This window comes from Bos indicus, chromosome 22 (assembly GCF_029378745.1).
Source record: "Bos indicus isolate NIAB-ARS_2022 breed Sahiwal x Tharparkar chromosome 22, NIAB-ARS_B.indTharparkar_mat_pri_1.0, whole genome shotgun sequence".
In the NCBI taxonomy this organism is placed as follows: domain Eukaryota; kingdom Metazoa; phylum Chordata; class Mammalia; order Artiodactyla; family Bovidae; genus Bos; species Bos indicus.
In genome coordinates this window covers 53,342,071-53,361,594 of record NC_091781.1, presented here as the reverse complement: position 1 = coordinate 53,361,594, position 19,524 = coordinate 53,342,071, and the positions used below count along the sequence as shown (strand labels likewise).

The 19,524-nt window shown below is 51.0% G+C and overlaps 1 protein-coding gene across 6 annotated transcripts in view; it reads right to left on the bottom strand.

The window, feature by feature from the left end:
- The window catches only part of FYCO1 (FYVE and coiled-coil domain autophagy adaptor 1), a 103,770-nt gene that overhangs the window by 5,347 nt on the left and 78,899 nt on the right, over positions 1–19,524 (bottom strand). For 5 of the 6 annotated variants that reach the window (XM_070776811.1, XM_019984326.2, XM_070776812.1 and 2 more), the window contains 3 exons: positions 14,253–14,348; positions 10,263–10,473; positions 483–592 (listed from right to left, as the gene is read on the bottom strand). In XM_070776811.1, coding sequence (XP_070632912.1) covers positions 483–592; positions 10,263–10,473; positions 14,253–14,348 — 417 coding nt within the window. The remainder of the gene's footprint in view (positions 1–482; positions 593–10,262; positions 10,474–14,252; positions 14,349–19,524) is intronic. The other variant, XM_019984330.2, reaches the window with a different exon arrangement.

The window sequence follows — 19,524 nt, the reverse complement described above, 5'->3', positions numbered from 1 at the left end:
ATCCTTCCACTGTATTTGCTGGCTCTTCTCTGGCCTGGGCAGAGGGCATCAGGACGGCAGAAGCAGAAGAGCATCCCGGGTAAGAGCCTAGAGCCTCGAGCCAGGCCACCTGGGTTCAAATCCAGCCCCACCACCAGCTGGGTGATTGGGAGTGCCCCTCTTCTAGGTCCTCAGCCCCTTAGCAGTAACACGAGGAGAAAGACAGTCCCTACTGCACGGGGCTGCTGTGCGGCTGAAGGGAGTAGTAGTAATAAGAGCAGAGGGCAGAGAACACACTTAACCCGTGGTGAGACTGTAAGTATCAGGCTGTGTGTTACACACTCTACAAAGGACACTGGAACACCAGAGTATAGGTCTAAAATTAATGAACCACTGATAATCAGGGACTGATAATTAAACAACTGCTTTTAAACGTCCACCTCTGTCCTTGAGGCGGGGTGCCAGGTGGGTTCATCCGGATGCTGACCGAGGAGGCGGCCTACCTGGAAAAAGTGTTGTCGAAGATGAGCAGGTAGATGCCTGGTGTGCGGACCTTGAGCTGGCCCTGGATGTTCTCCTTGTGGGAATTGCAGCGGGTGGTGGGAATGAGCACCTGGGAGGAGAAGCAGATGGGAAAGTGTCACAGAAGCGGAGGGCACCACAGAGCCTCTGGGCAGACTCTTCATTTGGGGAAGGAAACTGAGGCCCCGGGAGGCTGAATGCCTCATCCGAGGTCACAGCTGAGCCTCATCAGCCCCCACTTCCAGGGGGTGTCCTTCCACATGCCCTGGGTTTGTCAACAACTTACAATGGGGCGGGGACCAGTATAGACAGGAGTTTCATCCAAAATCATGATAGGTCAGCATTCTGAAAGAATGGTCCCCCCAGCCTCCTCTGACCATGCCAGTGCCAGAACGCTCTACTGTCCAGAGAAGCAGCTTCTTCCTGGCTTCAGGAAGCAGAGGCTTACTCCAGGTGAAATCCTGCCTGGTCCCTTCCTGTTGGTGCTAATGCTGCTGCCCTTGGGGGTGTCAGAGGACGGGCCAAGCCCCCCATCCACATCTCTCAGGCACTCTGTGAAGCTTCTGGGTCTACTTTCCTCCAGGCTGACCGCCCCGGCTCCACCTGTGGCTTCTCACTTGGCCCCAGTCAGTCCGTATGTCCCAGAGTCCTTTCATCTTTCCAGGTCTCCAGCTTCCTATCTCCTCTGAGAATGAGAAATTAATCCCAGGAGACACTTATTTTCTGAGAACATTGTTCCTAGGGCCTCACTGTCAGAGGCCAAGTCTGAGCACATGGTGTGAGCTGGCCAGGGCCGGGGCTGGGGTCCTGGGATGGCCAACATCTTCCCCACGGGAAGTCTTCAACCTGCTGGCCAGGTGAGACACTTTACAACTGAAGATATAATAGGAAGTAACACAGAGCCAGCCAAAATTAAAAACAGTTTTGGGAGGGCTTCCCTGCTGGTCCCAGCGGTTAAGTATCCATCTGCCAATGCAGGGGACATGGGTGTGTTCCCTGGTCTGGGAAGATCCCACAGGCTGAGGGGCACTAGGCCCTCGAGCCACAACTGCTGAGCCCAGGGCTGCAACCACTGCAGCCTGCACACCCAGAGCCTGGGCTCCACAAGAGGAGCCGCCGCAGTGAGAAGCCTGCGCACGACAAACAGCAGCCCCCACTCGCCGCAACTAGAGAAGACCTGCACGTGAACGTTGTCAACCTGTATAAAATGACTGAATCCAAAACACAAAGATGAGATTACTTTTTCACCTTAAGGCTGAACATAGCTGCCTATTTCTTGAAACGCTACACGGTGGCCACAAAGTTCCCGAAGTGGAGTCAGTTCCCAAAGAGTGCTGCCCTTAAGGATCTTGTGGTTTGATGGTGATAACAGATAAGAAAACATTCAGTTGTGCTGGGTGAGGCTGTCACAGTAGGTGTACTGGGGAGGGGTGCCTGTCCCAGCCTCTCGGTGGGTGGGAGGAGAGGCAGAATCAGGGAAGACTTCCTGGAAGAGGCAGCACTGAGCTAGGACAATTTAGTTAGTACAGTCCACGGGGCCTCAAAGAGTCAGACACAACTGAGGGCACACACTTCTAACTTATTTGTATCTTTACATTTAAATTTTATTGCTTGTAGGCATGATGGGGTTGGGGCTTACTTTTATCCAACTTGACAATTCCTGCCTTTCAATTGGGATGTTTATCTAACTGACATTTATGCGATTGTCAATAAGGTTAGGTTTGAGTCCCTCATCTCACTGTTTTTTATTTGTTCCACCTGCTGATTGCTCTCTTTTCGTCTCAAAGCAGTAAGCCAGGGCAATTTCAGGGCTCAACTTGTTCTAGCAAAGATCACTGTCCATCATCGCCTACTGTGCAGTGACTTGAAAACCGTTGCTTCTCGTATTTTGTCTGTTTTGGTTATTTCTTGGGAGGGTAAATCTCAGCCATTCTCCCGTGCTTTTGAACATGTTGTCCCCCAGCCTGGTGTGGCCAGCGAATAAAAATAAATAAGAGACTCAGGTTGGATCCCTGGGTCGGGAAAACATCCTGGAGAAGGGAATAGCAACCCACTCTAGTACTCTTGCCGGAGAATACCATGGACACAGGAGCCTAGTGGGCTGGAGTCCATGGGGGTCTCAAAGAGTCATATATGACTGAGCAACTAAGTTAAAAGTAAAGGAATGTAAGAAGATACATCATGCTGCTGCCGCTCAGTCACTTCAGTCGTGTCCAGCTCTGTGCGATGCTATGGACTGCAGCCCGCCAGGCTCCTCTGTCCATGGGGTTCTCTAGGCAAGAGTACTAGAGTGGGTTGCCATGCCCTTCTCCAGGGGACCTTCCTGTCCCAGGGATTGAACCCAAGTCTCCTGTACTTCAAACAGATTCTTTACCACTGAGCCACCAGGGAAGCCCCATACCATGCTAACACTGGTCAAAAGAAGCTACAGTAATATCCAAGTAGATTTTACATCAAAGAACGTGGCCAGGGATAGTATCATAAATGATAAAGATGGCAGTTCATCAAGGGAACATAACAATCCTAAGCATTATCTACTAACTTGATCTAACTGATATTTATAGGACACTCCACCCAACAATAGCAGAACACGCATTCTTTTCCAGTATTAGTTCAGTTCAGTCATTCACTCGTGTCTGACTCTTTGTGACCCTATGGACTGTAGCACGCTAGGCTTCCCTCTCCATCACCAACTCTTGGAGCTTGCTCAAACTCATGTCCATCGAGTTGGTGACGCTATCCAATCATCTCATCCTCTGTCGTCCCCTTCTCCCGCCTTCAATCTTTCCCAGCATCAGAGTCTTTTCAAATGAGTCAGTTCTTCACATCAGGTGGCCAAAGTATTGGAGTTTCAGCTTCAGCACCAGTCTTTCCAATGAATTGTCAGCACTGATTTATTTTAGGATTGACTGGTTTGAACTTTTTGCTTATCCAAGGGACTCTCAAGAGTTTTCTCCAACACCATAGTTCAAAAGCATGAATTCTCAGCACTCAGCTTTCTTTATGGTCCATCTCTAACATCCATACATGATTACTGGCAAAACCATAGCTTTGACTAGACAGACCTTTGTTGGTAAAGTAATGTCACTGCTTTTTAATATGCTGTTTAGGTTTGTCATAGTTTTTCTTCCAAGGAGCAAGCGGCTTTTAATTTCATGGCTATAGTCACAGTCGATAGTGATTTTGGAGCCCAAGAAAACAGTCTACCACTATACCAAGTGAGCATTTCATGCAAAGATGGGCACAATAAAGGACAGAAACGGTACAGACCTAAGTAGAAGATATTAAGAAGAGGTGGCAAGAATACACAGAAGAACTAGACAAAAAAGATCGTCACAACCCAGATAACCACAATGGTGTGATCACTCACCTAGAGCCAGACATCCTGGACTGTGAAGTCAAGAGGGCCTTACATTAAGTGGGGCTTACAAAGCATCACTACAAACAAAGCTAGTGGAGGTGATGGAATTCCAGTTGAGCTATTTCAAATCCTTTTTTTTTTTTTTTTAATTTATTTTAAATTTTTAAAAGAAAATCCATCCTGAACCCTCCTCCCTCCTCCCTCCCCATACCATCCCTCTGGGTCGTCCCAGTGCACCAGTCCCAAGCATCCAGCATCGTGCATTGAACCTGGACTGGCATCTCGTTTCATACATGACATTTCACATGTTTCAATGCCATTCTCCCAAATCTTACCACCCTCTCCCTCTCCCACATCCTAAAAGATGATGCTGTGAAAGTGCTGCACTCAATATGCCAGCAAATTTGGAAAACTCAGCAGTGGTCACAGGACTGGAAAAGATCAGTTTTCATTCCAATCCCAAAGAAAGGCAATGCCAAAGAATGCTCAAACTACCACACAATTGCACTCATCTCACACACTAGCAAAGTAATGCTCAAAATTCTCCAAGCAAGGCTTCAACAGTACGGGAACTGAGAACTTCCATATGTTCAAGCTGGATTTAGAAAAGGCAGAGGAACCAGAGATCAAATTGCCAATATCCATTGGATCATCGAAAAAGGAAGAGAATTCCAGAAAAACATCTACTTCTGCTTTACTGACAAAGCCTTTGACTGCGTGGATCACAACAAACTGTGCTTCACAGTTTTCACTCTCTTCAAGAGATGGGAATACCAGACCACCTGACCTGCCTCTTGAGAAATCTGTATGCAGGTCAAGAAGGAACAGTTAGAACCGAACATGGAACAGCAGACTGGTTCCAAACTGGGAAAAGAGTACTTCAAGGCTGTATATTGTCACCCTGCTTATTTGACTTATATGCAGAATACATCTTGCAAAATGCCAGGCTGGATGAAGCACAAGCTGGGATCAAGATTGCCGGGAGAAATATCAATAACCTCAGATATGCAGACGACACCACCCTAACGGCAGAAAGCGAAGAGGAACTAAAGAGCCTCTTGATGAAAGTGAAAGAGGAGAATGAAAAAGCTGGCTTAAAACTCCACATTAAAAAACTAAGATCATGGCATCTGGTCCCATCACTTTATGGCAAATAGATGGGGAAACAATGGAAACAGTGACAGACTTTTCCAGTATACTTGGAATAATCGCTAGGTGGGCCACATTCTAGGCCATTAAGAAAAATTACATTTAAAAGGATCCAAACTATAAAAAGTGTGTTTTCTGACAATGGAGTTAAGTTAGAAAAAAACTGCAGCTGTCTAGAAAATCCCCAAATATCCGAAACTAAATAACACATGAGTCAGACAAAAGTCAAAAGGGAGACCTCAAAGGCCTGGGAGACAGACAGAGCGCAGAGAAGCCTCCTGCCACCACAGTACCCTGGCTCTGACTGCAAGCTGATGGTGCTGAGGGAGCAGGACGGGCCCAAGACAAGCCTGGAGGAGACTGAGATGCATGAGGACCTCCTACGTGTGGGCTCTGTGGCAGCTCCTCTACCAAGTAGAATGTGGTATCTCATCGAGCTCCATTAATGGTTTATAATATTCTAGTTCTACAGGGAACTGAGACTCCTGGGAGGTTGAGTGGTTGGGTCTGTTCCTGTGATCCATAACCTAAAAGTTTTGACCTGGCCTGAGAAATTTCAGCAAGCACATGTAGAGGAAGCGCCGGGGAGAAAGGCTTGCGGTTTACACAGGGATGCCTGTGTGCCCCGCTCCTCAGCCTTCCCACACACCACTTTGATTACAAAGCAAAAGCCAAGAGCTTGTCGAGGCAGTATCCTCCGAAGGGGACATGTAAGATAATACTCTTTATTTCTTTAAAACAGTCTATAGACTTTTTGTTCATTCCAGCTGCTGTTTTTTCCACCATGGTCAAAATCTGTAAGATTTTCTCGCTATTACTTTAAATCAATCAACCAAACCATCTAGGGGAGACAAAGGCTCTGGTGTAAAACTGTGGAAAATTCTTTAAGAGATGGGAATACCAGACCCTACCTGCCTCCTGAGAAATCTATACGCAGGTCAAGAAGCAACAGAACTGGAAATGGAACAACAGATTGGTTCCAAATTGGGAAAGGAGTATGTCAAGGCTGTATACTGTCACCCTGCTTATTTAACTTACATGCAGAGTGTATCATGTGAAATTCTGGGTTGGATGAAGCACAAGCTGGAATCAAGATTGCTGGGAAAAATGTCAGGAACCTCAGATATACAGATGATACAACCCTTATGGCAGAAAGCAAAGAGGAACTAAAGAGTCTCTTGATGAAAGTGAAAGAGAAGAATGAAAAAGCTGGCTTACAGCTCAATATTCAAAAAGCTAAGATCATGGCATCTGGTCCTATCACTTCATGGCAAAAAGATGGGGAAACAATGGAAACAGCGAGAGACTTTACTTTCTTGGGCTCCAAAATCACTGTGGGTGGTGACTGCAGCCATGAAGTTAAAAGACTCTTGTTCCTTGGAAGAAAAGCTATGACAAGCCAAGACAGAGTATTAAAAAGTAGAAACAAACAAACAAACAAAGTAATAAAAACACAAAAAGCAGAGACATCACTTTTCCGACAAAGGTCTATATAGTCAAAGCTGTAATTTTGTCAGTAGTCATGCACGGACGTAAGAGTTTGACCATAAGGAAGGCTGAGCGTCGAAGAACTGATGCTTTTGATCTGTGGTGCTGGAGAAGACTCTTCAGAGTCCCTTGGACAACAGGGAGATCTAACCAGTCAATCCTAAAGGAAATCAACCAAGTATTCACTGGAACGACTGATGCTGAAGCTGAAGCTCCAACACTTTGGCCACCTGATGTGAAGAGCCCACTCACTGGAAAAGACCCTGATGCTGGGAAAGACTGAGGGCAGGAGAAGGGGATGACAGAGGATGAGATGGTTGGATGCTATCACTGACTCAATGGACTTGAGTTTGAGCAAACTCCGGGAGATAGTGAAGAACAGAGAAGCGTGGCATGCTGTATGTAGTCCATGGGGTTGCAAAGAGTCAGACATGAGTGAGAAACTGAACAACAATTGCTGTCAAAGCCCATATAGCTGAGGTGACAGATGACGACTGGGGTCCCGTGTAAACCTGAGCAAGACAGGTCTCTGTTGTGTGAACTCTGGGGCCATCCCGCATCAGCCTCCCCTGCTTGGACAGCTGTGACCTGATTTATACCACTTGTCTGCAGAACAGTCCAGTTGGTTTTACTGCTCTCTTGAGAAACTCCGGTGGCCTGGGCCCTGGTACAGAGCCGTGATTCTATGCTAAATGGAAAAAGCCAGTCACAAAAGGCCACGTAACGCGTGATTCCATTCACATGAAATGTCCAGAACAGGAAAGCCGTAAGGACAGAAGGCAGGCTGCTAGTTGCTGGGAGGAGGTAGTAACTGCGAATGGATACAGGGTTTCTTTTTGCTTTATGCAGTGATGAAAATGATCTAAAATTAGACAGTGGTGATGAATTGCTAAGATAACTAATACTAAGATAACTGAACATTTTAAATGGGTGAATTACATGTATGTATGTAAATTGTATCTCTTCAAAATTATTTAAAAATAAAAAGCTCCCTGTCCCGGCTCCTCCCCTGACTCTCAACAGCCCCAGGCAGGCCTCTGGCTTCTCTGGGCAAAGAGACAGGCAGGGCCTGGATCTTGGTCCCTGACTAGCCCCAGGCTTCAGACCAGTGGTCTGTGTACGGGTGGCCTCAGGTCCGTGATTTACTGCTTCTTTTAAGTGCTTCCCAAACTCACCATCTCTCATCTCAGTGTCCAGGCCCGGCCTTGATGGAGAGGGGCCCTCTGGAGAGAGGGTGGTCCCGGGTGGGGCGTATCTGACATGCTCTAGAGACGGCACTGGGCTGCCACGCTGTTCCCCTGCCTGGACGCTTCTCCTGTAAGCCGTGCCCCCTCCCATCCCTCCCAATAGCTTCTCTTGGTTTGGCCCAGGAGTCTCCTGGTCTGCTAACGCCCCCCAGGCTGGGTTAGGTGCCCTTCTTACTGCTCCCCCACCCCCTGCCCGGTGCCACCCCATCATGACAGTCACCACCTGGAATCACAGTTGTTTCTTTAATAGGGCCTCTCTCTGATGATACTCTGAGCTCCTCAAGGGCAGATCCCAGCGTGGCCCTTCTCTCCTGATCCTCAGTGGGCCCTACAGAGCTCACTATACCACGGAAGTTCAGTGAATGGTTGTGAACTGAGTGCAAGGACCCAGCCCAGTTCCTGATGTCTGAGCCTCCGTCACCGTGAAACCTAAGTGCTGCGAGGTGCACTATGCCCTCTTGTTCCCACAAGGTCCAGGCTGGTCAGGGCATCACCCGGGGAGTCCACAGGTGAAATGCTAAAGAAGTGAGTCTGGACACAGACTCTCCAGGCTGATGTCTGTCCAGGACCTCAGGCAGATGTAACAGCAACCCCACAGCGGGCTGGGGATGGCAGAGGAGCCCCTGAGAGTGAGCACCCTCTCACTCACCGTGAGCTTCTTCTGCCCCCTGGCGACCACTGTGGGAACGACAACGGCTGCCATACCCTCCAGGCAACAACGGAGCCCGAGATGAGGACTCTGAGCTCCTGAATCCTGAGAGGAACCAGCTAGGTCTTTCAGGGCCATGAGGATTAGGCAGGTGAGTGACTGAGCAAGGGGACAGGTGTGGACACAGGGTCTGTCCCCTCCCTCTCTCACCATGGACACCCACCTGTGTCTAATCTGGGCAGACGCAGTGCTTAGGCGCTCAGCGGGCCTTGGGAACGTGAGGTAAACAGCGAAGGTGCTGGGGTGAGTTCTGGGCAGTGCAGCTGTTTGTTAGCGCAGAGCTGACAAGCCCACTGCTTAAGCTGCTCGACCAACTAACTGCCCCGGCAGGCTGCTCTGCATGGCTGAGCCTGTAATCGCTCTCCACCCACAGGCCCAGGACCTCCCAGGTGGATGTTCAGAATTGCTCAGGAAGGAAGGGCTCCCTACATGTGCGGCGAGGTCATGAGCCCCCGAAAGGAAAAGAGGGGCAAGGCAGTTTTTAAATAAGAACGAGCATGAAACTCCGTTCAAGAAGGCCAACTCAGGGGGTCAGATTTCAATTTTAGGCATGAATCTGAAGAGGAGAGACATGACAAAGCAATCTGTAATGAGCAGGTACCACAGGACAGGGACGGCAGGAGAGCAAGCCCAGAGGGGCAGACGTACCCCCCACGTCAAATAGCAGACGTGGGTGCTGGAGCCGGCGCGGCCATCTGTGCACCCAGCGCGCCAGAGCCTGGCCCTCCTGGGGCCCCGGGCCCTCCCCAGACCGCGACGTGAGCCCTCAGGACACCCTGAGGGACTGGTGGATATGATCACAGAAGGCTTCCTTGACACCATTTCGAACTGCTCCTCTCTAGCTTCATTCTTAGAAAATGGAGACGTTGTACTAAAAGCCTGGGACGCACCCCGAGCTGCAATCCAGCCTTTGTGTCTGTCCTCATTCCTTCCACTCCCAGTGATTCCAATGGAACTCAAATGTCCACGCAAACCAGCTCTCCCACCATCACCCCTCGCACCCTGCCTGCAGAGACTCAGGCGAGGAATTCAGACCCCGCCCCACCCGCTTGCTGCCCGCGAGGAGTCAGCCCCGCCGGAGGCCTATCTGCTGTCCTGGGCTCTGCACTCCACCCCATCCGTTCTCCTCTGACTTCTTCCCTTGATCGAGACCAGTGACTCTCAACCTTGGTGCCCACTGGGATCACCCAGAGATGCCTGGGTCCCCCTGAGTGATTCTGATTTGGGCGTCTGGGTTATGGACTCAGAAGTGCGTTTAAAAATGTTTCCCGGGTGTTTCCTTTTAAAGTGCAACCAAAATTGAGGACGACGGTCCCAGCCAGTCAATGTCACATGCTTAGGATTTCTTAGGAGTTTATGAACTGGTGTCTGCTACCAAGGTTCCCAACCCAACCACCCAACTGACACAAAGGCTATGAGTCTCTTTTGACCTGTCTGAAGTGAGATGCTGAACGCCCTAAACTCAAAACTGGAAGCAGAGATCTTGGTCACCACCTCCCGTGATGACTCACTCTTGCTCTCCACGACTGTTAAAATACGATCCTTAACCTGAGTCACACATCTGCATTCCTTTCAGTTTCACCTACTGACCTATCCCAACATCTGTCTGAAGCTGACCCAGGAAAGGCCTTCAGACGTTAGGAGACAGTTCTCAGGCCCTTCCGTCCCCCCTGGACAAGCCCAGCTGCATCGCCTGCTCTGCCTGACGCAGGCCCTGGGTTTTTCCACCCTGGTTTCCCTCTGTCCTTCTCAGAGCAGTCCAGGGAAGGGCTGTCCGGGCATCCTGCTGGCAGGGAGCCGGCCTCACCTTACACTGATCCAGCGGCGTGTCCTCGGCCTCCTGGAAGACCACGCTGAAGGAGATACTCTTGGGGTCGGAGGAGAAGACCCAGCTGATGGTGAGGCCTGCCTCGGCCACGGTGATGGGGATGAGGCTGTAGGTACTGGACCGCACGAACAGCTCCCTGCTGCCCTCTCCGAAGTTGGCGATCTCTTCCACCGTGAGGGGTAGTTTTATCCTGAAACATGAATGCAGAGAGGGGCTTAAACACGGCGGGGAAAGCGCTTGAGTCCACTGGCCATGTCGCCCGTAACTCAGAGGTGACTGGAGACAGCTGGAGGCTGCTGAAGGGTGGCCAAGCCTTTGGTCACCATGACTGACAGGCTTAATTGTGGGAGAAACCTTGATGTGCAGTCCATGCCATCAGCTGTTTCCTGAGCACTTAACTATTAAGAGATGCCTGGCATAGCTTGAGGCACAGCTCGAGGCACTGGGGACACAGGAGTGAAAAATACAGAGGACAATCCTTGTCTTCAAGGAGCTGGTGTGGTCCCTGCGAGCTGGCGGGAACGAGAGACACCTGGGCTGCTCTGAACCCCTCCAGGGCAGGAAGTGTGTGCGGAGGCCTCAGCTTCCACAGTTCTCCTGCCGCTGCCCTCTGCCCAGCGGTCCACTCTCTCTTTCTCCTTCCAGTTCTTCGCTCCCCCGCTTTTACCTGCTTAGTGCCCACAGAATGCACACCCATCGTCTGAAACTTCCTGCCCTTTCTGTCTGTGATCTCTTTTCAGCAGAAAGTGGGGACCTGCCTCGAGATTTCAAGGGGGCACCCTGACGTGCATTTCTTAAATGCAAATGCCCTAGACTTGCTAATGCAGGGTAGGATGAGGGCCCTGGGGAGAGAGGCTTCTGGGGGCCGTGTCCCTGTTCTCCCTCTCATTAGCTGAATTAACAGCCAGTTCCAAAAGCTTAAAGGTTTGGGACAGTGAGTTCCTCCCTGGGACGGAGGGCGTGGTGCTGGTTCCTGCCACAGGGCTCAGGCTCAGGCTGCAGCCAGGGATGACCATGCCTGCCTCTGGCTGGTGTGAGAATTATGTCAGAGGAAAAACCTGCCTGGAAGGGCAGTCTCCCTCATTAAGGGCCGCGTCCCCTGCAGCTCTGCAAATCCAGAGGCAGCAGGTGAGTCAAGGCCATGAGGGTGGGGCCTCCAGCGAGGAGCTGCAGGTCAGGAGCCTGTGGCCTTCCTCTCCTCTCCTCAACGGTGAAAGGGCCAACTCTGCTCGCCAGCTTCGGGTTTGTTCTCGTCAACACACGAGGAAGCTAAGATTCAAAAAGACTCTGCCTAGGTTCACACAGACCTGAGCCAAAGCCACTGCCTTTCCACTATACCAGCCTGCCCTTTGTGAAGAAAAATACTGCTGCCCCTTTAACACAGGGGTGGAAACCAAAATTCAGGGAGGGTAGGTAACTTGCCTAAGACTGCACAGGGGTTCAAGGGGTGGTGCTAAAGGTTGCAAAGGTGTGAAGGTGGCTGGGAATACTTGGCCAAGCTTTGCAGATGAGAAGACTAACTGATGACTAAAAATCCAAAGTACTCTAAAGAACAGCTCTGATACAGCTCATTCACGGGTGAAAATTTAATTCCATGGACCATTTTTCCATGTGTTAAATTAAATTAACTTTTTGGCTGATTATAGTTAAAAACAGAAAATTCTGAAAGAGATGGGAATACTAGATCACCTGACCTGCCTCTTGAGAACTGTGTATGCAGGTCAGGAAGCAACAGTTAAAACTGGACATGGAACAACAGACTGGCTCCAAATAGGAAAAAGAGTACGTCAAGGCTGTATATTGTCACCCCGCTTATTTAACTTATATGCAGAGCACATCATGACAAAGCACAAGCTAGAATCAAGATTGCTGGGACAGATATCAATAACCTCAGATAGGCAGATGACACCACCCTTATGGCAGAAAGTGAAGAGGAACAAAACAGCCTCTTGGTGAAAGTGAAAGAGGAGAGTGAAAAAGTTGGCTTAAAGCTCAACATTCAGAAAACTAAGATCATGGCATCTGGTCCCATCACTTCATGGCAAGTAGATGGGGAAACAGTGGAAACAGTGACAAACTTTATTTTGGGTGGCTCCAAAATCACTGCAGATGGTGACTGCAGCCATGAAGTTAAAAGACGCTTACTCCTTGGAAGAAAAGTTATAATTACCCTAGACAGCATGTTAAAAAGCAGAGACATTACTTGCCAACAAAGGTCCTTCTAATCAAAGCTATGGTTTTTCCAGTAGTCATACGTGGATGTAAGAGTTGGACTATAACGAAGGCTGAGCGACAAAGAATTGATGCTTTTGAACTGTGGTTTGGAGAAGACCCTTGAGAGTCCTGTGGACTGCAAGAAGATCCAACCAGTCCATCCTAAAGGAAATCAGTCCTGAATATTCATTGGAAGGACTGATGCTGAAGCTAAAACTCCAGTACTTTGGCCACCTGATGCGAAGAGCTGACTCATTTGAAAAGACCCTGATGCTGGGAAAGATTGAGGGCGGGAGGAGAAGGGGACGACAAAGGATGAGATGGTTGGATGGCATCACTGACTCAATGGGCATGAATTTGAGTAGACTCCGGGAGTTGGTGATGGACAGGGAGGCCTGGCGTGCTGCAGTCCATGGGGTTGCAGAGTCGGACACAAATGAGCGACTGAACTGAACTGATAGTCAGAAAAAAAAAGGTCTTGTCCAATATTAACAGTTTTCAAGAATCTGAGAGTAGGCAGAGGAGTCTATTGTGGAAAAGAGGTCTCATAATCTGGAGATCTTGCTGCACCACTCACTGACAGGATGCACCGATGCAGGGTCCTTCATCATTTTACGTTCCAGAATTCTGCCCTTGCACCCAGTGACCTGGACTGTGCCCTTAATCTCTTTTCACTTTCTAGACCTCACCTGCTCAGCGAGAGGACAATACTCAGTCTCGCTAAGGGAGATGGTAATGAGAAGATAGTAAGGGTTTGCCATCTCTGCTCAAATGTTATCTTAAAAAAGTCTGTTGTCTACAGTGCTCACATTACAAACGTAAATTCTACTGGTCTCCCTACTTCTGCCCCTGCAGTCATTCTTCACATGGCAACCAGAGTGACCGTGTTTCTAATGTAAGTTAGGCTAAGTCATGCTTCTAACCCAAATCTATTTAAAGCTCCTATTTCCCTCAGATTAAAAGTCCTTACAGTGGCCCAGAAGGCCTGATGTGACGTGGGCCCTGTCTCCTCCTCACCCAGTCTCTCTCCTGCTTTCTGCTCCAGTCACACTGGCCCTTCCTGGATTCCTTGAATATATACCAGACACCATCCTGCCCCAGGGTCTGTGCACCGACTGTTCCCTCCGCCTGAATGCTGTTCCCTCACATATCTGCATGGCAACTCCTTCAAGTCTTACCTTCTTAGTGTTTTCTATTTAAAATTGAGGGGTGCTTTTCTTTTCCATAGTAAGCACCACCTTGCAACATACACAGGGCACAGAAGTGCGGGAAGAATGGCTGCGAGAGGACAGGGAAGCCTTCCAGGGTGACGGGACTGTTCTACATCTTCACTCTGGTCACATGGCGGGGGCAGTCATTTTTCTTTTCTGGATCAAGGTTTCCTCTTTGGCAGAACAGGAAGTGGAGCTGGCTGGGCACAGGGGCCTGAGACTGTATAAGCCTCTGGCCCAGCAGGATGCAGGGGCTGCCAGACAATCAGTGACTACGCCGTATCATCTGTCTAAATCCAAGCACTGTGCACTGCAAACGGGAAATCTTACTGTATATAAATCTTACCAAAAAAACGAAGAAGAAGAAAGGGAAAAAGAGAAAGCAGCGCACACCTGAAAGCCACTGTGGGCGCCCAGTCGAGCAGAGGCGTGTTTTCCGGGGGCGCGGAAAGGCCAGGCCTCCTCTGGCATTCCTCCTCTACTCCCCAGTTGTGACCTCCAGCCCCCGCCACCCCAGCAAGGCCAGCTAGGGCCCACGACTTACATCAGTTCTCCCGACTTCAGCAAGCAGATTTCGGAATCCTGCCCCACAGGCATGTCTTCAGCATCCTCAGGGGTGAGGGAGGTGGACGTGGTGTCCCTGAAATGTCACAAACACAGCCAGCTAGCTGTCAGCACATAGGCCCGCAGTCTTGCTGGAGTCCAGTAGCCATCCCCAGAACACACAGGGAGCCCTTCTGATCACAGACGCTGGGACAGAGCCCGCAGACCCTGTGTCTGGGGAGCCACGGGGGCCAGGCTAGGGTGGGAAGGACAGCGAGGTGCGGGGGGACAGCAGGGCTGCAGTGACCTCCCCAGCGTCCGCCCGGCACAAATGGGCCGCCCTCCTCTCCCACACCAGAAGTTACAGCCGTGGGGCGAGTGCCCAGCACCATGGATGCTGACTTCACAGCGCCTGTCCCTGACTCCACAAGCCTGCTCTGGCCCTTCCCCGAGGAACAAGGACAGGGTGAAGGGGCAGGAAGTGGCACGGGCCGAGAGGGAGGTGGTGGGGGCCCCTCGTATAAGGGGGGCAGACCCATGCCACATCTCTTCCCTCCCATCATGGTCTGCTGTCCAGAGAACCAGCTGCCGGAGCTGCCTGGCAGGAAAGAGGTTTCCAAAGTGTGCTCTGTGGAACACCAGCGCCTGGGGAGGGGAACCCCATACTCTTTCTCCGAAACTCACGGTGTTCTTACACAGTAAATTGAAGGCTCTGAGGTGTCCTACGGTAAAGGTACCTCCTGAATTTTACATTTAGTGTTCCCACGGAACATTTTTAAACCCTACTGAGTTGCCGCTCCTTGGCATGTACTGGTTAAGATGTCAGTGGCCACAGGCCACTGATGGGGACAGAGGCCTCACTGGCTCTCACGCGGCTCTGGGGGCAGGAATGTCTGTGTACCACGCAGTGCACTGCAGTAACCACGACACACTGGGAGTTGGGGGGGGCCCGGTGCCTCCCCCAGGGGCTGACACACGCAGCAGCCGCCGCCCGCTCCCACCCCTCCGTGCTCCTGCACTGCATACTCATCCCACCCCCGGTCACGCTGGGCCTTGCCCATCTGCAGGGGTCTCATCTCCCCCTGGCCCACAAGATCTTGCAAACAGGGGCTGCGGAGGGACTGTCCCTGCCCCAAAGGACAGGCCACGGCTGTCTGCAGGAATCAAAGCACGTCCATGATACTTGTGAAGAAATACACACGGGGGAGTGAATCGTTAGTGTGTAAACTCAGGATGAGAGGGCAGAGGGAAAGCTGACGAAGTCAAGAGAAGAATCACGGACAGATCCCGAAGGAGGAAGTCTCCGAGGGGCTCACAGGGTGGCGGGCGCTGGGTTAGCAGAGCCACACCTGAGGCCAACCCACAGCCCCTTCACCTTGAACGGGATCCTCTCACACACAAAGCAGACTGCAGCCTGCCAAATTACACAGCCTCTCTCTCTGGAGGACAGCCCAGCACGAGGGGCCTCTCCTCTCAGGAGACCTCTGGCAGAAGACCTGGCTTCCTTCAGACAGCTGGATGCCACACCTGCCCCCCACGAGGCTGGGCCGCTGCTCGCCCCACCACATGGCCCCACTCCCCTCCCCGCTCCTGTCTACTGCTGGGGGGCCGAGCCCACTGACTGCGACAGGCTGCCCAGGGCGCTGCTGTGAGGGTGCAGGTGGCAGCTGGCATGGAGGGGGCCTCCAGGGCTCCCGAGATAATCAGACTGCCACTAGCGCCCAGGTATCTGGCCAGGGATGTCTGTGCAGTCTCCATCAGCCCACGACAGGTGGGAGAGCCTGTCCGCAGACACCCTGCCCTCGGGTCTGAGTGCCCTGAGGTCCGAGCAGTGGGCGCCCTCTGGCTGGGGTGTGGAGTGGATCCACAGGGAGTATGGCTTGTGTGTGTGTGTGTGTGTGTGTTGTGTGTGTGTGAGAGAGAGGGGGGCACGCAGGTGGAAGGGGTGGGCGTCACTCAAGGCAGTTCCAGTCTTGGCTTTATGACCAACTCTGACTCTGGGCGAGCCACTTCCTTCTCCGTGTTTTCCTCTCTAAAAGGGAGGAGAAGGAGCCAGCTGGACCCCAGTTCTGCTGGCTTACAAAGGCTGTAAGTTTCAAAGGATTTGGAGAAGGCATTCCACTGGCCAGGAGGAGCCGGGCTCGCCCTGGCGGGCACTGTTTCAGGGACGGTGCAGCAAGAACACGTCCTGACGTGTCTGCTGCCACCAAGGGCAAGCCTGTCAGTCCTTTTCCTCCTCGGCCCAGCCCACCTCTGACCTCCTCCCTGTCCAACACCTCCTTCCTGTTCATCTTTCAACCACTGGCTTCCAGATTCCCACACTGCCATCACAGAATGTTAGTGCAAGAAGCAGCTCAAAGAATCATCCAGTCCAACCTCCACTTAATAGCTGGGGAAGCAGGGGGACAGGGGAGAGGAGTCGGGAGTCCCAGCGCCAGTCAGCCTGTCTCGTTTCATTTGCTCTCAACCTTGTCCAAAGTGCAAGTGCCATAAATGAGAGAGATAAGTAACACATGAAAAACGAATGCTGAAAACTGTGGTTCGTTCTCTCAGTTTTCCTGCATTAAGAATAAAAGACATCAGAGGACTTCCCCGAGGGGCTAAGACTTCACCTTGTGAGGCAGGAGGCACGGGTTCAATCCCTAATTGAGGAACTAAGATCCCACATGCCATGAGATAATGGTGCTAGAAAACAATCTGAATACCTCTGTGCAAAAGGGCAGCGACAACAACTGATCATACTTCACACCATATACAAGAGATTAACTCAGAAATGGATCACAGACCTAAAAGTAAAAACGAAAAAGGAATTTTTAAAAAAGAAAAAGCCAAACGATTAAGAAAATAATAACAAGTGAATACATAAAAGATGCCGGGCCTTCCCTGGTGGTCCAGTGAAGCGGCTCTCTGCTCCCACTGTAGGAGGCACAGGTTCAATCCCTGGTTGGGGAACTAAGATCCCACAAGCCGTGGGGTGCGATAGAAAAAAAAAAAAATCTTAATCTATTATTTCTTCTCCTCCTCCATCTCACCTCTCTGACCATCATGACACAGACAACCTGATTACCTGCAAGTATTACCAGAGTAGGTCCCACGACCCTTGCCAGTCCTGGCTGAGGCCCCGTGTCGGGGAGCTCTGTGACCGGTGGGGGTGGGGTGGGTGGGGGAGGGGGGAGTGTGCATGGGTGGGTGATGCAGTCTCAAAGGCTATGAAGACTTTCCCTTCAATGGCTCTTCAAACTGTGGGTTACAATCCAATCAGTGAGTTGTGAATCAGCTGAGTAAGTTATGATGCATATTAAAAATAAAATAGAAAATGTCAACACATTTTTGCATCATGTTGCATGCGGTAAGGATAAGCATTATTGTTTTTAAGAGGCTCTTGTTTGACTTTATGTCTACACACGTACACACCTGGGTAGTCATGTAAATTTCTCCCTGTGGGACGCAGCAGAAAGTGTTCAAGCAACTCTGCTGGAAGATGTCAAGGGATTTTGAAGTTTGAGAAGGACGGAACAAATGCATGGCCACTAGGGGGCACCCTCTCTCCTTTTGTTTTCTGAAACTGAGATGTTTCAGAAAAGCTCACTGTCCAAAAGTGACTTTCCTCCTCCCCTTGCTCTGGCCGTGGGAACCGACTACTAGCTGTGGTGGCCTCTTGTGGCTGAGGGCACGTCACCCCATCCTGTCCATCTGAGTTTCCGTCCCTGAGCCTGTGGTCAGTCGAGCGGAACCCGTACTGAGGCACGTATATCTGTCACCTTGCCCTCTTGGGGGTGGTCATCTTGGCCGCCCCTGCCACATTTGGCCTGGGCACCTGCCTTGCACACAGCCAACGTGGTTTTCTGTCCCTAATGTCCTCAAGGACATGAGCAAGGCTCACTCCACTTCAGAAGCAAGCAAGAATGAACTGGTGACCACAGGCCAGGACGCTGAGGAAGTCTCCAGCAAGGTGGTCCAGGGTCCACGCCTGCCTGGACGAGGGGTCACAGCGGGGCTCTCTCCAGCTCAGTATCTGCAGCTGGAATCTACAGAATTTTCCTGTCACAAATCAAAACGCCTTAGCCACTTGCTTCTTTAACTTCACTCCTGCCAACTGCCTGAGGAGCAGACTCCTGGCCGCTCAGGTTGTCTGAGGAAGGCATGGAGCCTAGAGAGCCTCCTGGCCTGCGTGTCTGGTGACAGCCTTCCTCAGAGGGCCCCATCCAGCCCTCCACCAGGCCAGGCCAGCAGCTAGGAGTGCCGCTCTGCCTGTTACATGGGGCCTCCTGTGAACTGGAGAGGTCTCTGCTTTACCACTGGTCTGCCCAGTACAGTACAGCACCACTGGCCTCAAGTGGCCGCTTAAATTCATCAGAATTAAAACAAAACTCAAAGCTTGGCTCCATGGTTTCAGTGGCCACACGCCAAGTGCCTGATACCTACACTTGCCTGTTGGACAGGTGGACACAGGGCACGCCCAGCATTCCAGAAGGCTCTGCTGAACAGATCAGGTCTGGAAGGAGAAGCTAAGCCACATGGTGGGCCACATTCACTGTGGGGCTTGCGTGCATCTTTTTACTTGACTTTTAAATTCTTACCAGTTTTTCTTTTGGTTTTGGCTTCCTTTTTGCCGAAAAACCAAGTGACGAAGGGCACTTCTGGTTTTGATGTCTGATTACTTAGTAACTATGCAGACCCACATCCCTGTCTTCACCACTGGCCCGCCGCCTGCTGTCCTCTGGGCAGGCTGTTTTTCTAAGGGTCTTTCCACTCATCTTCCACAGCCCCCACCACCCACCACCGCCTGGCAGTTACTCCTCTCCCAGCAGCCACTGCCCCATCCCTGGTGCCAGAGCTGCCGCCAGAACCAGGGCTCTGGCTCCAGAATGTCAGGCGTTCAGAAAAAGGGAATGGGTCAAGAGTTTGACCCCAAGAGAGCCTGCGGTGGGCACAGCTGCCACGGCCCTTTTATTCTTCCCTGATTCTATTCAGGAACTGTTTGCATGTTCTGGGGGAAAACCCAAGACATATGACTGGGTACTTGCCGTCAAGAGGTTCACTTTTGTTTCAAAGAAAAGCAACCGACACTCCAAATTGGAAGACAACAGAAATAAAATTCTGGCCCTCAAACTGGAAGGGGCTCTAATTTAGTTGTGACTTTTCCACTGGAGAACTCTCCACTGGAGAATGGTTATCACAAGTACAGTCATGCTCTGAGATACACATCTCTCTTCCCTCCCATGCATGGACGCGGTCACGGAGGGCACCGGGCTGCTTCTCCCCAGGGAGGA